The following is a 13,818-nucleotide window of genomic DNA, read 5'->3' as shown; positions in this document are numbered from 1 at the left end:
GATTGCATTAGCATCAGGAGCTTGTATTAGCAAACTGGACTTTCTTAGATGGGGACAATACGCCACGCAAATGGCTGACCATCAATTATTATTGTCCTCTGGCCTGTCATTCCTGGCCAAGAATGGGATTCCTTTAAGAAGGAAATCTCCTATTCTAAGTAAACTAGAATTAGTAGATAAACATTATGTCCAGTTCAAACACTTAATGTTTACCTAGAGGTCATAGCAGACATCCCAAAAGGTCTGTTTTTTCCTGCACTCTAGCAACACTTGCCATGAGCTCGAACAAATTGGACTACACTGTGTATTGGCTGGTGGCATAGATATTTTTAACCCATAGGTGCTACAATGGCAAACCAAGGATCTTCACAAGAAGCAAGTGTGCTGATTATCCGCTGGGGAAGGTTTGACAATACTGCAACCATACCCATCATGCTAAGTAAGTCACCACAGAACTTTACCCAAAAAAATGTAAGTTTGCACCTAGTTTCTTGTTCTTTGCTACCAAACCTTAAGGTATTTGGAATAAAGAATGGAGCCTTGAAACTAGTTGCTTGACCCCTGACCAAACATGTTTTTTGGTTGTGATTGAAATCCAAGAGCTTTTTGTCACCTGTCAATTTCTTTGTAAAGCTCCTTGAGGACAAGGCAGTGACTACACTATCAAAAACAGGTTTTGACATAAGAAAACCTATTTTTGGTAGTTGACGTTGAATCCTCAAAACCCTCCCACTTCCCTGACAAAAAGACATAGGTTTTGTGTAAGGTATCATCCTACATTGACCAACAGAAAGGAATGGTGTTTTGGTTGGATTTTGGTCGTATTTAAACAGTATGATGGTGCGTGTGCGCATAACCACTTCTTCTTCTTCTTTATGCAGTTTTGACATCAGTAAACTTGGTATTAGTGTTCGCTGAGGATAATAGAAAATGCCTTATTATCCTGAGTCCATTTTTACTCTATCATGTGTTATAATGTTTATCATTGCGACACATACCTGGCCGTAAGATGAGTTAAGAGAATTCTGTGACATAGTCTGGTCACCATGGAGCTCTGGATAGACCATGGAAAGGGTAACACTTGAGGACTCAACAGTGACTACCAAATATAGGTTTTTCCTATGTCAAAACCTGTTTTTTGTTCATTTAAAGAAAGAGGAATACATTTAAAGTACAGTTTTGTATCTTTAGAAAAATATTTTGAGTAAATTGAAGACTGATTTTGCTTCTTTCCTCGGTAGATGTCCTCTTGATGTACTGTGTTATTACTCTTGAATTAAATTTTGTAAGGCAAACGAATAAAACAGGTGAACATTAAATTAAATGTTCACATGTTTTATTCATATTAATAAGACTACTTGCTTGTTTTCATTGAGAAATATTTTTTATCACTATCTTGAATGGCAAGCAAGTGTAATTGTGAAATTGTTTATCATTTCATTTTCAGGGGCAGTCAAAAGCATACATTTTGTATGCAAAACCTGAGTTTCAAGTATATTTTGGTTGTGAAGTCAATACTCTTTCCGAAATTACGCAACAGTGGTTGGATCTTCTAGTACGTCCTAATACAACACTTCTTGAAGGTAATATTAATACATTTCAATCTTTGTTAGGATAGGTAGTATTGCACGATGGCATTGCTTAGTTCCCCGGGAGCTTTCCACTATTAGATTTCATTTAAGAACCTATGAAAAACACAATATTTCCAATCAATTCAGACAATCCTTTTTGACAATTAGAATGACCACTTTGTGAATGGCAGAGCTAAGACAAACCACACTACCTTACTGTACAAATATATTCTCTGGATTAGCACAAGTGTAAAGGTTAACCTCACTTGCAAAGGTAATTTGTCACTATGAAAACAGTAAAAAGCAAAATTTTACATGTGGAAGTTGTAATTGCCATTATTTTAAAGGGAAATATATTTGTGGTTAATCAAGAAAATATGAATGTCAGTTATTTTAGAAAATAAGATACAGTAGTAAGATAAGTATAGTTGAACTTAGTATAAGAGCAAAATAGAGAGTATGCCGGTGAGAGAGGGAGGGAGGGGTCACTGAGTGGAGTGTTGTGAGGAGAAGAAAGCATGAGAAGTAGGCTAGATGGATTGGGTGGCAAAGCAATGAAAGAAGACTGGGAACTACTCGTAACTATTCTTCTTCCAAATTTATAATAATTTTTTGTGGCTCTAGGTAAGAAGTGAATAACTGATGCTTAAATAACAAAAGAAGACACATTTTGTGTATCTTATAATTTTCTCAAATGTATTCTATCAGTATAGTTATTCATATTTTTTCTTTAAAAATGTAAGTGTTGTCATTCAAGGCAAATTAGTCCTGGAACAGTTTCACTTTAATTCTTGTATTGCCTCACTTTCAGAACCATAAGCACCTTATTCAATTTCTGTCCTTTTTTCTTTTCCTATTATTGCATCAGAGATTTTTTTTCACGAGAATGAAGACTTCTTGAGCATCCTCTTCATCCACCTCTTCAGATCCACTTTTGTAGCCAAAGAAAAATAGTCATTTGTTTTACTCTTGTCAGTAATTTTTTTTTTAAGTTGTAGAAATTATGATGATTTATGGCTTTTTCTATACACCATTTCTCTTTAAGACTTAGTGTTTTGAGACTTGAAATTAGCATGTATATATTTTATTCTTTCCATATTTCACACAAAGTTGTTTCATTTAGGCCATCCCTATCGAAGCACATAATGTACAAGTAAAGACGTACAGAGAAATACATATGTTGTAAAATATGTGTAAGGGCTAACTGAGAGAGAGAGAGAGAGAGAGAGAGAGAGAGACCCGCTAATCAGCAACCTTCCCTTTCCTGTCATATTAAATTGACATACATATTTGAGAGCTTTTCCTTCGAGCTTCTCTTCAACAATTAACAAAAGATAAGGGAAAGGTTATTTATTTATTTAAAATGTGTATCACATATGAATTTTGTAATTAGATAATACAGTTATATTATTATTACAGGTTGCCCACGGTTAACGGCGCAATTGCTCAGCGGCGAATCAGTTTTACGACTGTCGTAAAAAATATTCATTAAAAAACAAGGCATTTTGAGGTATTTTTATGGCACAATTTTCTGTCAACAGCGCCGCTAGTGCTGTTATGTCTAATGAGTACATACATTTGTAGAAATACCATTCAGCCCATAAAGGTTATGCAAGTGATATTTAAAAGATTATAGAGAGTTATTACATAGGTATTAGGGTAAAATATATGCCTCTGACGCTGTTCTATGCCGAAAATATCGAGTTAAATGAGTGCAAATTTAGCTATGGATGTATCGATTTATAAATGTTCATGTTTTTATGTTTAAAATGTGTATGAAAACGTATTACGTATAGGGTATTTTTATTTCTGCACAGAAATATGATACAAAGGCAGCTTTTGAAACTGCACTTCATGTTATCAAATACAGTGGACCCCCCGTATTCGCGGACTCACACATTCGCGGATTTCTCTCGGGAACGTTTCCCTGTATTATTCGCGGAAAATTCGCGCATTCGCGGTATTTTTCTATGAGAAATATCCACAAATTCCTGGTTTTCGTTATCAATTTCATCATAAAATGCACTTTTTGTGATAAAACTATTAAAAAAACCAAGTATGAAAATTTTTAGTGGTTTTTCTTAAGTTTTAACTAACAAAATAGGCTGTTTTTAGCCTTTTTATAGGGGTTCCAAACATTTGTGGATTCTAACTATTCGCTGGGGGGTCTGATACGGGGGGACCACTATACAATGGTTTTTCATGTTCATTCTTGTAAGCCACCGTCTGCCGCCCTTCCGAAAATATCAAGTTAAAAAAAGCGCAAATTTAGTGATCGATGTGTCGATTTTATAAATGTTCATGCTTTTATGTTTAAAATGTGTATGAAAGTGTATTACGTATAGTAGAGTATTTTTAATTGTGCGGAAATATGATACTAAGGCAACTTTCTGAAACTGCCCTTCATGTTATCAAATATGATGTTCTTTCATGTTCGATTTTGTAAGCCGCCACCTGCCGCTCTTCCGAAAATATTGAGTTAAAAAGAGTGCAAATTTAGCGATCGATGTGTCGATTTTATAAATGTTCATGCTTTTATGTTTAAAATTTGTATGAAAATATATTATGTGTAGGGTATTTTTATTTTTGTACATAAATATGATACAAATTAAGGCAGCTTTTGTAACTACCCTCCACGTTGTCAGAGGATGTTTTCTCATGTCCGCTCTTGTCTGCCACTGTTCCGAAAAATGTATTTTGTTATTTTATTAATTATGTATCTTTTTCCATAAATCCTTTAAAAAAGGGATTTTGACGTAGGAAAAATCTATTTCTGGGTGATTGGCTCGTGTCGCCCTATGAAAGTATCCTTAATATCATTCTTTCTAGGCAAATTTAATCTAAAATTACCAGAGAAAAACAAAATTAAGAAAATGTCAGTAAAACTGACTCGCTCACTCTATAAAAGAAGTGTCGGTATGAGAATAGGGGCGAGTGGGATCACTACCACGAGTCATTCACCATGTAGACCTTCCAATCTAAAATCCCCACCAGAGAGAGCTGATACTAAAGGGTGATGCGGCCGCTACTACTACTACTACTGACGCCACAGACAGCAGCGCCCCTAGCGGTCATCCTTAATCTATGAACATCTTGTCCTGCAGGGTGGGTAAACAAAGACAGGGTGGGTTTCATAGGGCGACACGAGCCAATCACCCAGAAATAGATTTTTCCTACGTCAAAATCCCTTTTCTGGGCTCAGCTCGTGTCGGCCTATGAAAGAGTACCAGAGAAACAGACAAGATGGGAATAAGGACAAATGAAAATCAGTTGTAAAAAGAGGTATATAATATAAGTGAATCAGGGACATTACAGTATACAAACTAAGTACTTAAAGCTAACTTATCCTAAACAATGACATGATAAAGAAAGCAAACAATATAAAGTACTTAAAATTAACTTATATTAAACATAGTAATATCCAGTAATGCAATGCAAATTAACAAAATAGATTCACTTAAGTAAGATATTTACATAATATACAAACACATTGTGTCCTACCCTAGCATAAAAATAAGGGTAGGGACACTGAAGTACATTATAAGTACATAGTGTGGATGTCCCTAGCAAAAAAATAAGGGACAATCCACCAAAATGATCTCAGCGGCTAAGGCTAGAGTATCCGAGTAGCATGGCAATAGGGTGAGGCATGTTGGACGAGGTAGGTAGAAAGGAGACCTGGATCTATACTATGACTACTATGCAGTATCAGGAGAAACAATGTTTCCCGCTGCTACTGCAGAAAATTTTAAAGATTCCAAGGACTTTAGGTAATGACGTTTAAAGACTGTCGGTGATTTCCATCCAGTATACTTTTTAAGATCCTCAAAGTTCATATGTTGAAAGTAGTTAATTGAGGTGGGTACTCCTCTGATGTCATGTGCTTTTGGAAATGAATCAGGATTGGCTTGTTTAATGAAGTAAAGGATCTGTTGTCTAATTCCTTTCACTGATAAAGTACCACCTTTTTCTCTCATAAAGAGAGGACCTGAGGATCTAGAGGATGTACGAGATAGAAAGGCTCTTAGGGTTAATACTGGGCAGAGAGAAGGATCTTGCGGAAGTGGGATGACTTTCCAAGGAGCCCACCTTGCAAGAGGATCCTCATTTTTAGCCAAAAAGCTACGATCCGGCGCAAGCAGAACTTCTCCTGAGGGGAGGAATTCCACATGACCCGCATCTCTGGATAGAGCCGACAGTTCTGAAATTCTAGCTCCTGAAGCTAGGCTTAATAAGAATAACGTCTTTCTAAGAAGCATTATGAATGTACAAGACGAGTTGTCAGTATCTGAGGCTAGTTTGAGGACATCATTTAAGAACCATGAGACTGCAGTAGGCCTTTGAGAAGGCCTAAGTCTAGCACAGGCTTTGGGAATAGACGTAAAGTAAGATTCTGTTAGGTCTATCTGGAAACCCAACTGAAAGATCTTCCTCAAAGCCGATTTATGAGTAGTAATAGTGCTAGCTGCTAAACCTTTTTCAAACAAGGATCTGAAAAAGGATATGGTTGTAGTGTTTGATTCTTTCAGGAAGGATGCTAATTTTTTAACAGCTGAGTCATATTGTCTAATAGTTGACTCTCTCTTATCTGATTCTAGGAAGAGGATGTTTTGTGGATCAATGTTAGCATCTTTGTTAGCCGCAAACTTCATGAAGTCCATAAAGTTAGAGTCTGAAGAATTCCTGAGGAAGCGAACACAGTCCTCATTTGTACTGATTGTGACAGCTTGGGATTGGGAATCCGTTGAGGTCGGAGACCCAATTCCAGAAGCAGAGGATACCAGTTGCTCTTGGCCAGTCTGGAGCAATCAGAGCTACTAGTCCCTTGAAAGTCCTCTGCTTGCTCAAGACTTTCAAAAGAAGATTCACTGGAGGAAAAACATAAATTTTTCTCCACTGATTCCAATCTAACGACAGGGCGTCCGTGGCATAAGCCAGAGGGTCCAGGTTGGGGGCCACATAGCAAGGGAGCTTGTGGTTCGCTTGTGAGGCGAAGAGATCCACTTGGAGACCTGGGACTCTCCGGCATATCCACTGGAATGACCTGTCGTCCAGGGACCATTCTGATTCCAGAGGGACCGACCGGGACAAAGCGTCTGCTATCACATTTCTTACCCCCGCCAGGTGAGTGGCGGACAGATGCCATTTGTGTTTGTCTGCTAGTGCAAAGATGGCTATCATGACATGGTTCACATGTTTGGATTTGGACCCTCCTCTGTTGATGCAATGAACTACCATTGCACTGTCCAAAACTAGTCTTAGATGAGACTTTTTCGGGGGAAGAAGTCTCTTCAGGGTAAGAAATACTGCCATTGCTTCCAAGACGTTTATGTGAAGCTGGCGGAACTGAACTGACCAAGTTCCCTGAACTTGCTTGAATTGAGAATATCCCCCCCACCCGGACAGGGAGGCATCCGTGAATGGTTAACACTGGAAGGGGATATTGAAGGGGTACTAGTTTGGCCAGGTTCTTCACTTTTGTCCATGGACGGAGCTGATTGCGAAGGATCTGGGGAATTACTGACAACTTGTCTCGAGATTTGGCGTTTGCTCTCGATCGCCAAACTCGGTTTATATCTTTCAGCCTTGCTTTCAGGAGGATGTCTGTCACTGAGGCAAACTGAAGAGAACCTAGGATTCTTTCCTGGTTTCTCCTTGATGTTTGTTTGCATTTGAGAAATTGTTTCACAGACTTGGCTATTTCTTTCCTTTTGGCCACAGGAATTGACAGATTGTGGGAAGACAAATCCCATTGGATTCCTAGCCACTGAAAACGAGACTCTGGAGTAAGTCTGGATTTTGTCTTGTTTATCTGGAACCCCAGATGTTCAAGAAATTGAACTACCTTTTTTGTGGCTTTGAGACATTCCTCGACCGTTGGTGCCCAGATCAACCAATCGTCGAGGTATGCTGCTACCATTATCCCTTGAGTTCTCAACTGTTGAACTACCACTTTTGCTATTTTCGTGAATACCCTGGGGGCTACATTCAGACCGAAGGGCATCACTTTGAATGAGAACGTCTGATTTCCTAGTTTGAAGCCTAGGAATGGGCGGAAGTGCCTGGCTATAGGGATATGATAGTATGCGTCTGTAAAATCGATGGAGCATGTGACGGCCCCACGGGGAAGTAAGGTCCTTACTTGCGAGATGGTAAGCATTTTGAACTTGTCGCAACGAATGAAAGAGTTTAGCTTTGACAAGTCTAAGATTACCCTTCTTTTTGTTGAGCCTTTCTTTGGCACGCTGAATAAGCGACCTTGAAATTTTAGATGCTTGACTCTCGCAATAGCTCCTTTCTGAAGGAGTTCCTCCGCGTAATCTGTCAATTCCTTTGATGGTTCCTGATAAAATGATTTGATTGGAGGGGGATCTTTGATCCAACTCCAACCCAATCCCTTGGACACGATGCTCTGAGTTTCTTACCAGCAGCAGGGGCGGATTCTTGCTTCCTCTTAGAAGAGATGCCCCACCTAGCCCTAAGGCTCTGGTTGAGCCTAGCGTCCTCGTGGTGCACCTCATTCACAGCGGACTCTGGGAAGAGGTCCGCCCCCCACATGCTGGAAGCCAGGAGTCTATTAGGTTCGTGCCTAATAGTGCACTCCTGCGAACATGCTTTCGGCAGTTCCTCCTAGCTTGGAAGAAGTCGAAAGCATCCGTCTGAACTGTTTGAAGCTGAGACTTGGCCAGAATCTTGAATAGCGGTTCTGTGCCATACGACAGTGCCGCCATTTCAGTGATAATCAAGGAGTTGAGGGACCTCCCAACCCTAGTTCGAGCATCGAACTCTGCCTGAATCAAAGTATCAGGCAGCCTTGGAAGCTTTTCGCCAAACTGGTCATTGCGCAGTCTGGTTTAAGCTTACCAATCGTGAATGTGGCAGGCAAGTTCTCCCACAATTCTCCAAAGGCTGGAAAGAGCGGAGAAGCAGAATCAGCTTCCCTCAGCTGTGGCATGGGCTCATCCTTGAGGACTGCCTGAAGAGTCGCTTCCACTATTTTGGTAGCGAACGGAAGAGAAGCCTCCTCCTCCGTCGCAAAAATAGTGAAAGGACTCTTGAAAGCCTGGAGCTTAGTGTTGGTACACTCCCAGTCCTCCAGGCAGTGAACCCATTCCCGCTGTGCGTGCTCTCTACTATATAGCGCGTTCTCTCGGGAAATCTTGTCCTCCCTAGTGAGGGCCGCCACTGTCAGCCTAGCATATCCAATGAAAGGCTGAGTTAATCCCGGAGGATAAAACTCAAAGTCCTCAATCCTTCGAGTTCCACACTCCGGGACAGAGATCATACCGTCCTTGAATGGAGCGTAAGCGGCCACTCTCCATGGATTATCCGTGGAGAAGGCTGGTAGCGACTCATATGGAGGTAGCTGGAGAATGTCAGTACCTGCTACTGGGGAGATTGGTTGAGGAGCCTGAGAAAGCCCAGCTACTCGGTCCTCATTCTCTCTAACTCTGTTAGAGAGATCTTGGATGGATTGGCCCGACTGACTGAGGGTGTTTGACAGCTGCGCAAACATCTGTTCAAACCTGGTTCCGAGGGCGGAGACCTGCGAGCCGACCATCTCTCCCACCTGTTGCATCACCACTGCTGAGAAGGCAGTGGGATCAAAGGAGCTCGGTCCCGCTACTCCAACCGGCGTTGCCGGAGTGGATGCGGTGGAGGCCGGAGAAGGCATTGGCTCGGCTGAAGCGCGAGCCTTCTCCTTAGAAGCCTTGCTTCTAGAGCTCTTGGAGTACGAAGAGCTCGGCTTAGCCTTCACCGCGTCAGCATAGGAAGTCGAAGACTTCTTTGCTGAAGAAGACGACGACGACTTCTTAGAAGTCGTCTTGTGGAGGGTCTTCTGTTCTCTCTGTCCCTTCACCTTTGGGGGTACAGAGAGAGCGGGAGAGCGGGCAGGGATCTCAGATCCCGTAAAGCCTTGAAAAGAAGCAGTAGAAGGGACAGGAGAAGATCCAGGAGCACCCAAGGAAAGACCTTCGGCGCCCGACACACCTACCTCAACCAACAAATCCTCCGCCCTACCGCCATAGGTTCGATGTTCAGGTCCAAAGTTGCGACGTCTGGGACCGGCTCCTGCGTGGCCGCGGACCCGAACGACTGCTGCACCTCTTGCTGTATGGACGCGATGAGAGGGGCTGCCGAGATGGGATCAACGTAGCCTGTTGATTTGCCGCCGGGGAAGATCTGAACGGCCAGCTTCTTATCTAAGATGTACGGCTGGCCCTTGGCGGCGTTCTTCCCGAAGCCGCCCACCCAAGCCTTCAGGGTTGCTAAGGCGACTTCCTTCACGGCGGCAGCCTGAAAGAGAAGGCGAAATGAAGCTTCTAGTGGCGGGGACGGGGTTTAACAAGCTTATGACTAAGTGTTATTAGTAATACGATAAAGAAGTCTAAAATCGACTTACCCCCCCCCACCAGCTGACTGACAAGGTCATAGCAAATGGTGCAGGCTTCTGGGTGCCAGACGATCATAGCGTTGTGGGTCGTGGCACACGGGGCGTGAGTCCTGCACTCATCGTGGGCGCAGGGGTCGTAAAGCGTCGCGTTACACCCCAGGACCTGACAGTTGGTAGCCTGTAAGTGGAAAGATACATAAGTATCAGGAGAACACTTACAGCCTAACAATTGCTCCGCTGCATGCCGGAGCGTGAAAGTTAGATTAAACCAGAGAAGGGTTTAACAAGCTTATGACTAAGTGTTATTAGTAATACGATAAAGAAGTCCTAAAATCGACTTACCCCCCCCCCACCAGCTGACTGACAAGGTCATAGCAAATGGTGCAGGCTTCTGGGTGCCAGACGATCATAGCGTTGTGGGTCGTGGCACACGGGGCGTGAGTCCTGCACTCATCGTGGGCGCAGGGGTCGTAAAGCGTCGCGTTACACCCCAGGACCTGACAGTTGGTAGCCTGTAAGTGGAAAGATACATAAGTATCAGGAGAACACTTACAGCCTAACAATTGCTCCGCTGCATGCCGGAGCGTGAAAGTTAGATTAAACCAGAGCCCCGCCATAATACGTGTGGTAACTAGGCAGTTGGAGTTGTCTAAGGCTACGCCGGAGACAAGAGAGAATATCCAACCAGGTGTGGTGGTGTGCCATGAAACCACGACGGAGAACGACGGAGATGGTATACACACAGTTAGTTAATACTAAAATTCACCATAAAATTAGGGTACATCCTTATATTTATAACGAAATATATATAAATCTTTTCCCCGTCTACTAGAAGAGTGCCCGGGTAAGAAGCAAGCTCTCCTCCGGTAGCGGGAAAAAGGCAGGATATAGTAGGCAAGCAACAGACCACTAGTAGTGACCACCCCGCCCGCTGGCGGAGCCAGACGAACTATAACCAAAGGGGCCCCAGCTGCAGCGGAGGCTCCGTTCGTTACAGTAGGGGAAAGGTGGGACTGAGCAATGGGGGGGGGGGGTGTCCCGGCGTAACGCGGCGGGAGAGAGAGGGGGGGGGGTGGCCTACTCCTCCCCGTCCCAACAACTACCCGCTCGGTGACCCGGTACCCGAGACAAGTGGTCGCCCTATACCCCAGCTGGGAGGGAGCTCCTGGCCTCCTCAGAGAAAGAGGGAGGAAGGCTACTGTGGTTGTCATGGTAACCAAGGAGTCCCCCAGACCCCTCCCTATACCTGGTAGGGAGGGAAGGGGAAGGGTAAGGTGCTATGGAACACGTGACCGCAAGTGGCCTAAGCCGCGATAGCAACACAACCGTGGAAGGGCCACGTGAACCAGACTGTACCAACACATGGGACATGCACCTAGGCTAGCCTAACACCCTAAATAAAACTAAAAATACATCGTAAAAGATGGAAAAGACACTTTTAGTAAAAGAAAAAGAAGCCCAGGAGGAGGCAAACTGTTCCGAGGAACAGTTGACTACTCGGAGCCAGCGATAGCCGATGAAGAGCAAGAGCCGGGATGCTGGGCCGGGCCAGAAACACAGAATAGCCCTAAATACCAAACTAAGAGAAATGGTAAAAGGGCTGTCCTAGCTATAAAAACGATATAATAAACGATGAACGTGATATAGTAAGCCCATAAGTATAAGAAGTCCCAGTATGGAAGACCTGGGAATTCTTAAACATGAGGCGGCATGGCGCCGCCACGAGTCAACCGGGAGACCGTATATGACCTATTAGAAGGAAAATACTGGTCCCTGGAAGACTAAAATACGGTAAAATACTACTTATGAGGCACTTAACTTAGCCGATGCGATGGCAGCACGTTCCATGGTGAATAAAAGAGATAAATCCCAAGAAAACACGGCACGAGAGAAAAAAGCGTACAACGTGTAAGTCTAATGATTAAGGATGACCGCTAGGGGCGCTGCTGTCCGTGGCGTCAGTAGTAGTAGTAGTAGCGGCCGCATCACCCTTTAGTATCAGCTCTCTCTGGTGGGGATTTTAGATTGGAAGGTCTAAATGGTGAATGACTCGTGGTAGTGATCCCACTCGCCCCTATTCTCATACCGACACTTCTTTTATAGAGTGAGCGAGTCAGTTTTACTGACATTTTCTTAATTTTGTTTTTCTCTGGTAATTTTAGATTAAATTTGCCTAGAAAGAATGATATTAAGGATACTTTCATAGGCCGACACGAGCTGAGCTCAGAAATTTATACATTACTTCACTGTATCCAATAATATTGTATGTATTCTCATATTATTGTATTATAAAATACTACGCCAATCTAAGCCAGTATTCCGCGGAGCGGCCAGTGTTTGGGTTTCAGATCAGCTGATGGCGAATACGAGTTTGTTTCGCCATATTTAACGCAATTCTGAGCGAATTTTCTTGCTTCTACTTAGCATAAACGAATATCTAGATACTTGACTTATATGAGACAAGGTTACTTTTCCTTATACGACGTGTTTTTAGGCGGAAATATGAATTGAATATGTCTCGTTGTGATTGTGGACTAATTTTTTTTTTCGTTAACAGATTATGTTGGCGGCATGGTTATTGCATAAAAAAATTACGTGATTCCGTTCGCAATTTTCCTTTATATTATCGTAATATGAACTTTACGTTATTTATCTTATATCGGTGTGAAACCAACACTAAATGTGTTCTTTCAAGCACAGTAGTTTTGATTAAAATGATTTTATCTCAATTTTATCTATGTTTGTGTTTATGGCATATGTTTACTGGAGTTTTTTCCTTGTTGCCGATGCACGATAATAGTCATTAGCAACTTGAACAGTTTTCTCAGCTTCAGTTAAGGTTTAAATTTAACAGTATATTTCCCAATTGATCTTTGATCTGTAGTGAATAAAGTTATTACATTAAGATATCTGTTCTATTTTATACAACGTCATTTATAACAACTACGGTAATAGTGTGCTATAGTACGATTATTGAAATACAAGCCAAACGGATGTTATCAAATTCGGTTGTACTTAGAAAAAAAAAAAGTTTTCTCGTTTTGTTGGTCATGGCTGTACAAGTTTACGCAACAAGTTAAAACCATACTTTCATAATTCTCTTTTGCTGTTTATGAACTTATGTAACTAGAAGATGGGATAAAGTTAGGCTATTGTAATTTGGTCTGTCATAAAATCGGATTATCGTAAGATGAATTATTGTAACTTGAACACTACAGCTACCTGTACACTGTACTTATAAAACCTTATTATATCTGTACATACTCTAGACACCCAAAGGATTAAAGCTAGGCTTTTTTCACTTTACAGTAGTATTTATAATACTACATATAATGTACTGTTCAGTACTACCGTACAGAAAATTCTATAGTAATATACTGCATAAATATAATTTTACTTATTGCGCCATTGTGGGATTACGACGCCGTTTGACTGGTCTAGGGTGCTGTTAACTGGTCTAGTATTCTGAAAGGTGTGCGGCGGCTGTAGGCTTTAAAATCGCTTAGGGTCGAAAATCGCTTAGCATCGGTGGCCAGGAATCGAACCCCTGCCGCTAACCAAGGGCCGCCTGTGATGGTAATTGCTTCATAGCAAAGAATGACTTTAATGTAATGGAATGATTTTTTATACTCCTGTATGATAGGACTAGTGACAAAACTAGTGACCAAACAGAGGTAAATGGAGCTAGACACCACCTATTTACAAAGAGGAATAGGTCTATAGAAAATATTCCCCCTACAAAAGCTGCTGAAACACCATATTAAAAGAGCAGTCTATCAAGGAGGACATGTATGGTGACAGGCTGTGTGCCATCACCACTACTTCCAGATCCAATTCACTGGGAATGGACTA

The 13,818-nt window shown here is 42.1% G+C and overlaps 1 protein-coding gene across 1 annotated transcript in view; it reads left to right on the top strand.

Annotated features, from left to right (window-relative positions):
* LOC135222065 (little elongation complex subunit 2-like) overlaps positions 1-13,818 on the top strand; it is a 211,647-nt gene that overhangs the window by 174,734 nt on the left and 23,095 nt on the right. The window contains exon 8 of the mRNA XM_064260216.1: positions 1,448-1,583. Within this exon, the coding sequence (XP_064116286.1) occupies positions 1,448-1,583 (136 nt within the window). The remainder of the gene's footprint in view (positions 1-1,447; positions 1,584-13,818) is intronic.

The sequence above is a fragment of the Macrobrachium nipponense genome, chromosome 3 (genome assembly GCF_015104395.2).
Source record: "Macrobrachium nipponense isolate FS-2020 chromosome 3, ASM1510439v2, whole genome shotgun sequence".
NCBI classification, from domain to species: Eukaryota; Metazoa; Arthropoda; class Malacostraca; order Decapoda; family Palaemonidae; genus Macrobrachium; species Macrobrachium nipponense.
Note: the sequence above shows the minus strand (reverse complement) of the source record. Positions and strands in the feature narration are given on the sequence as shown.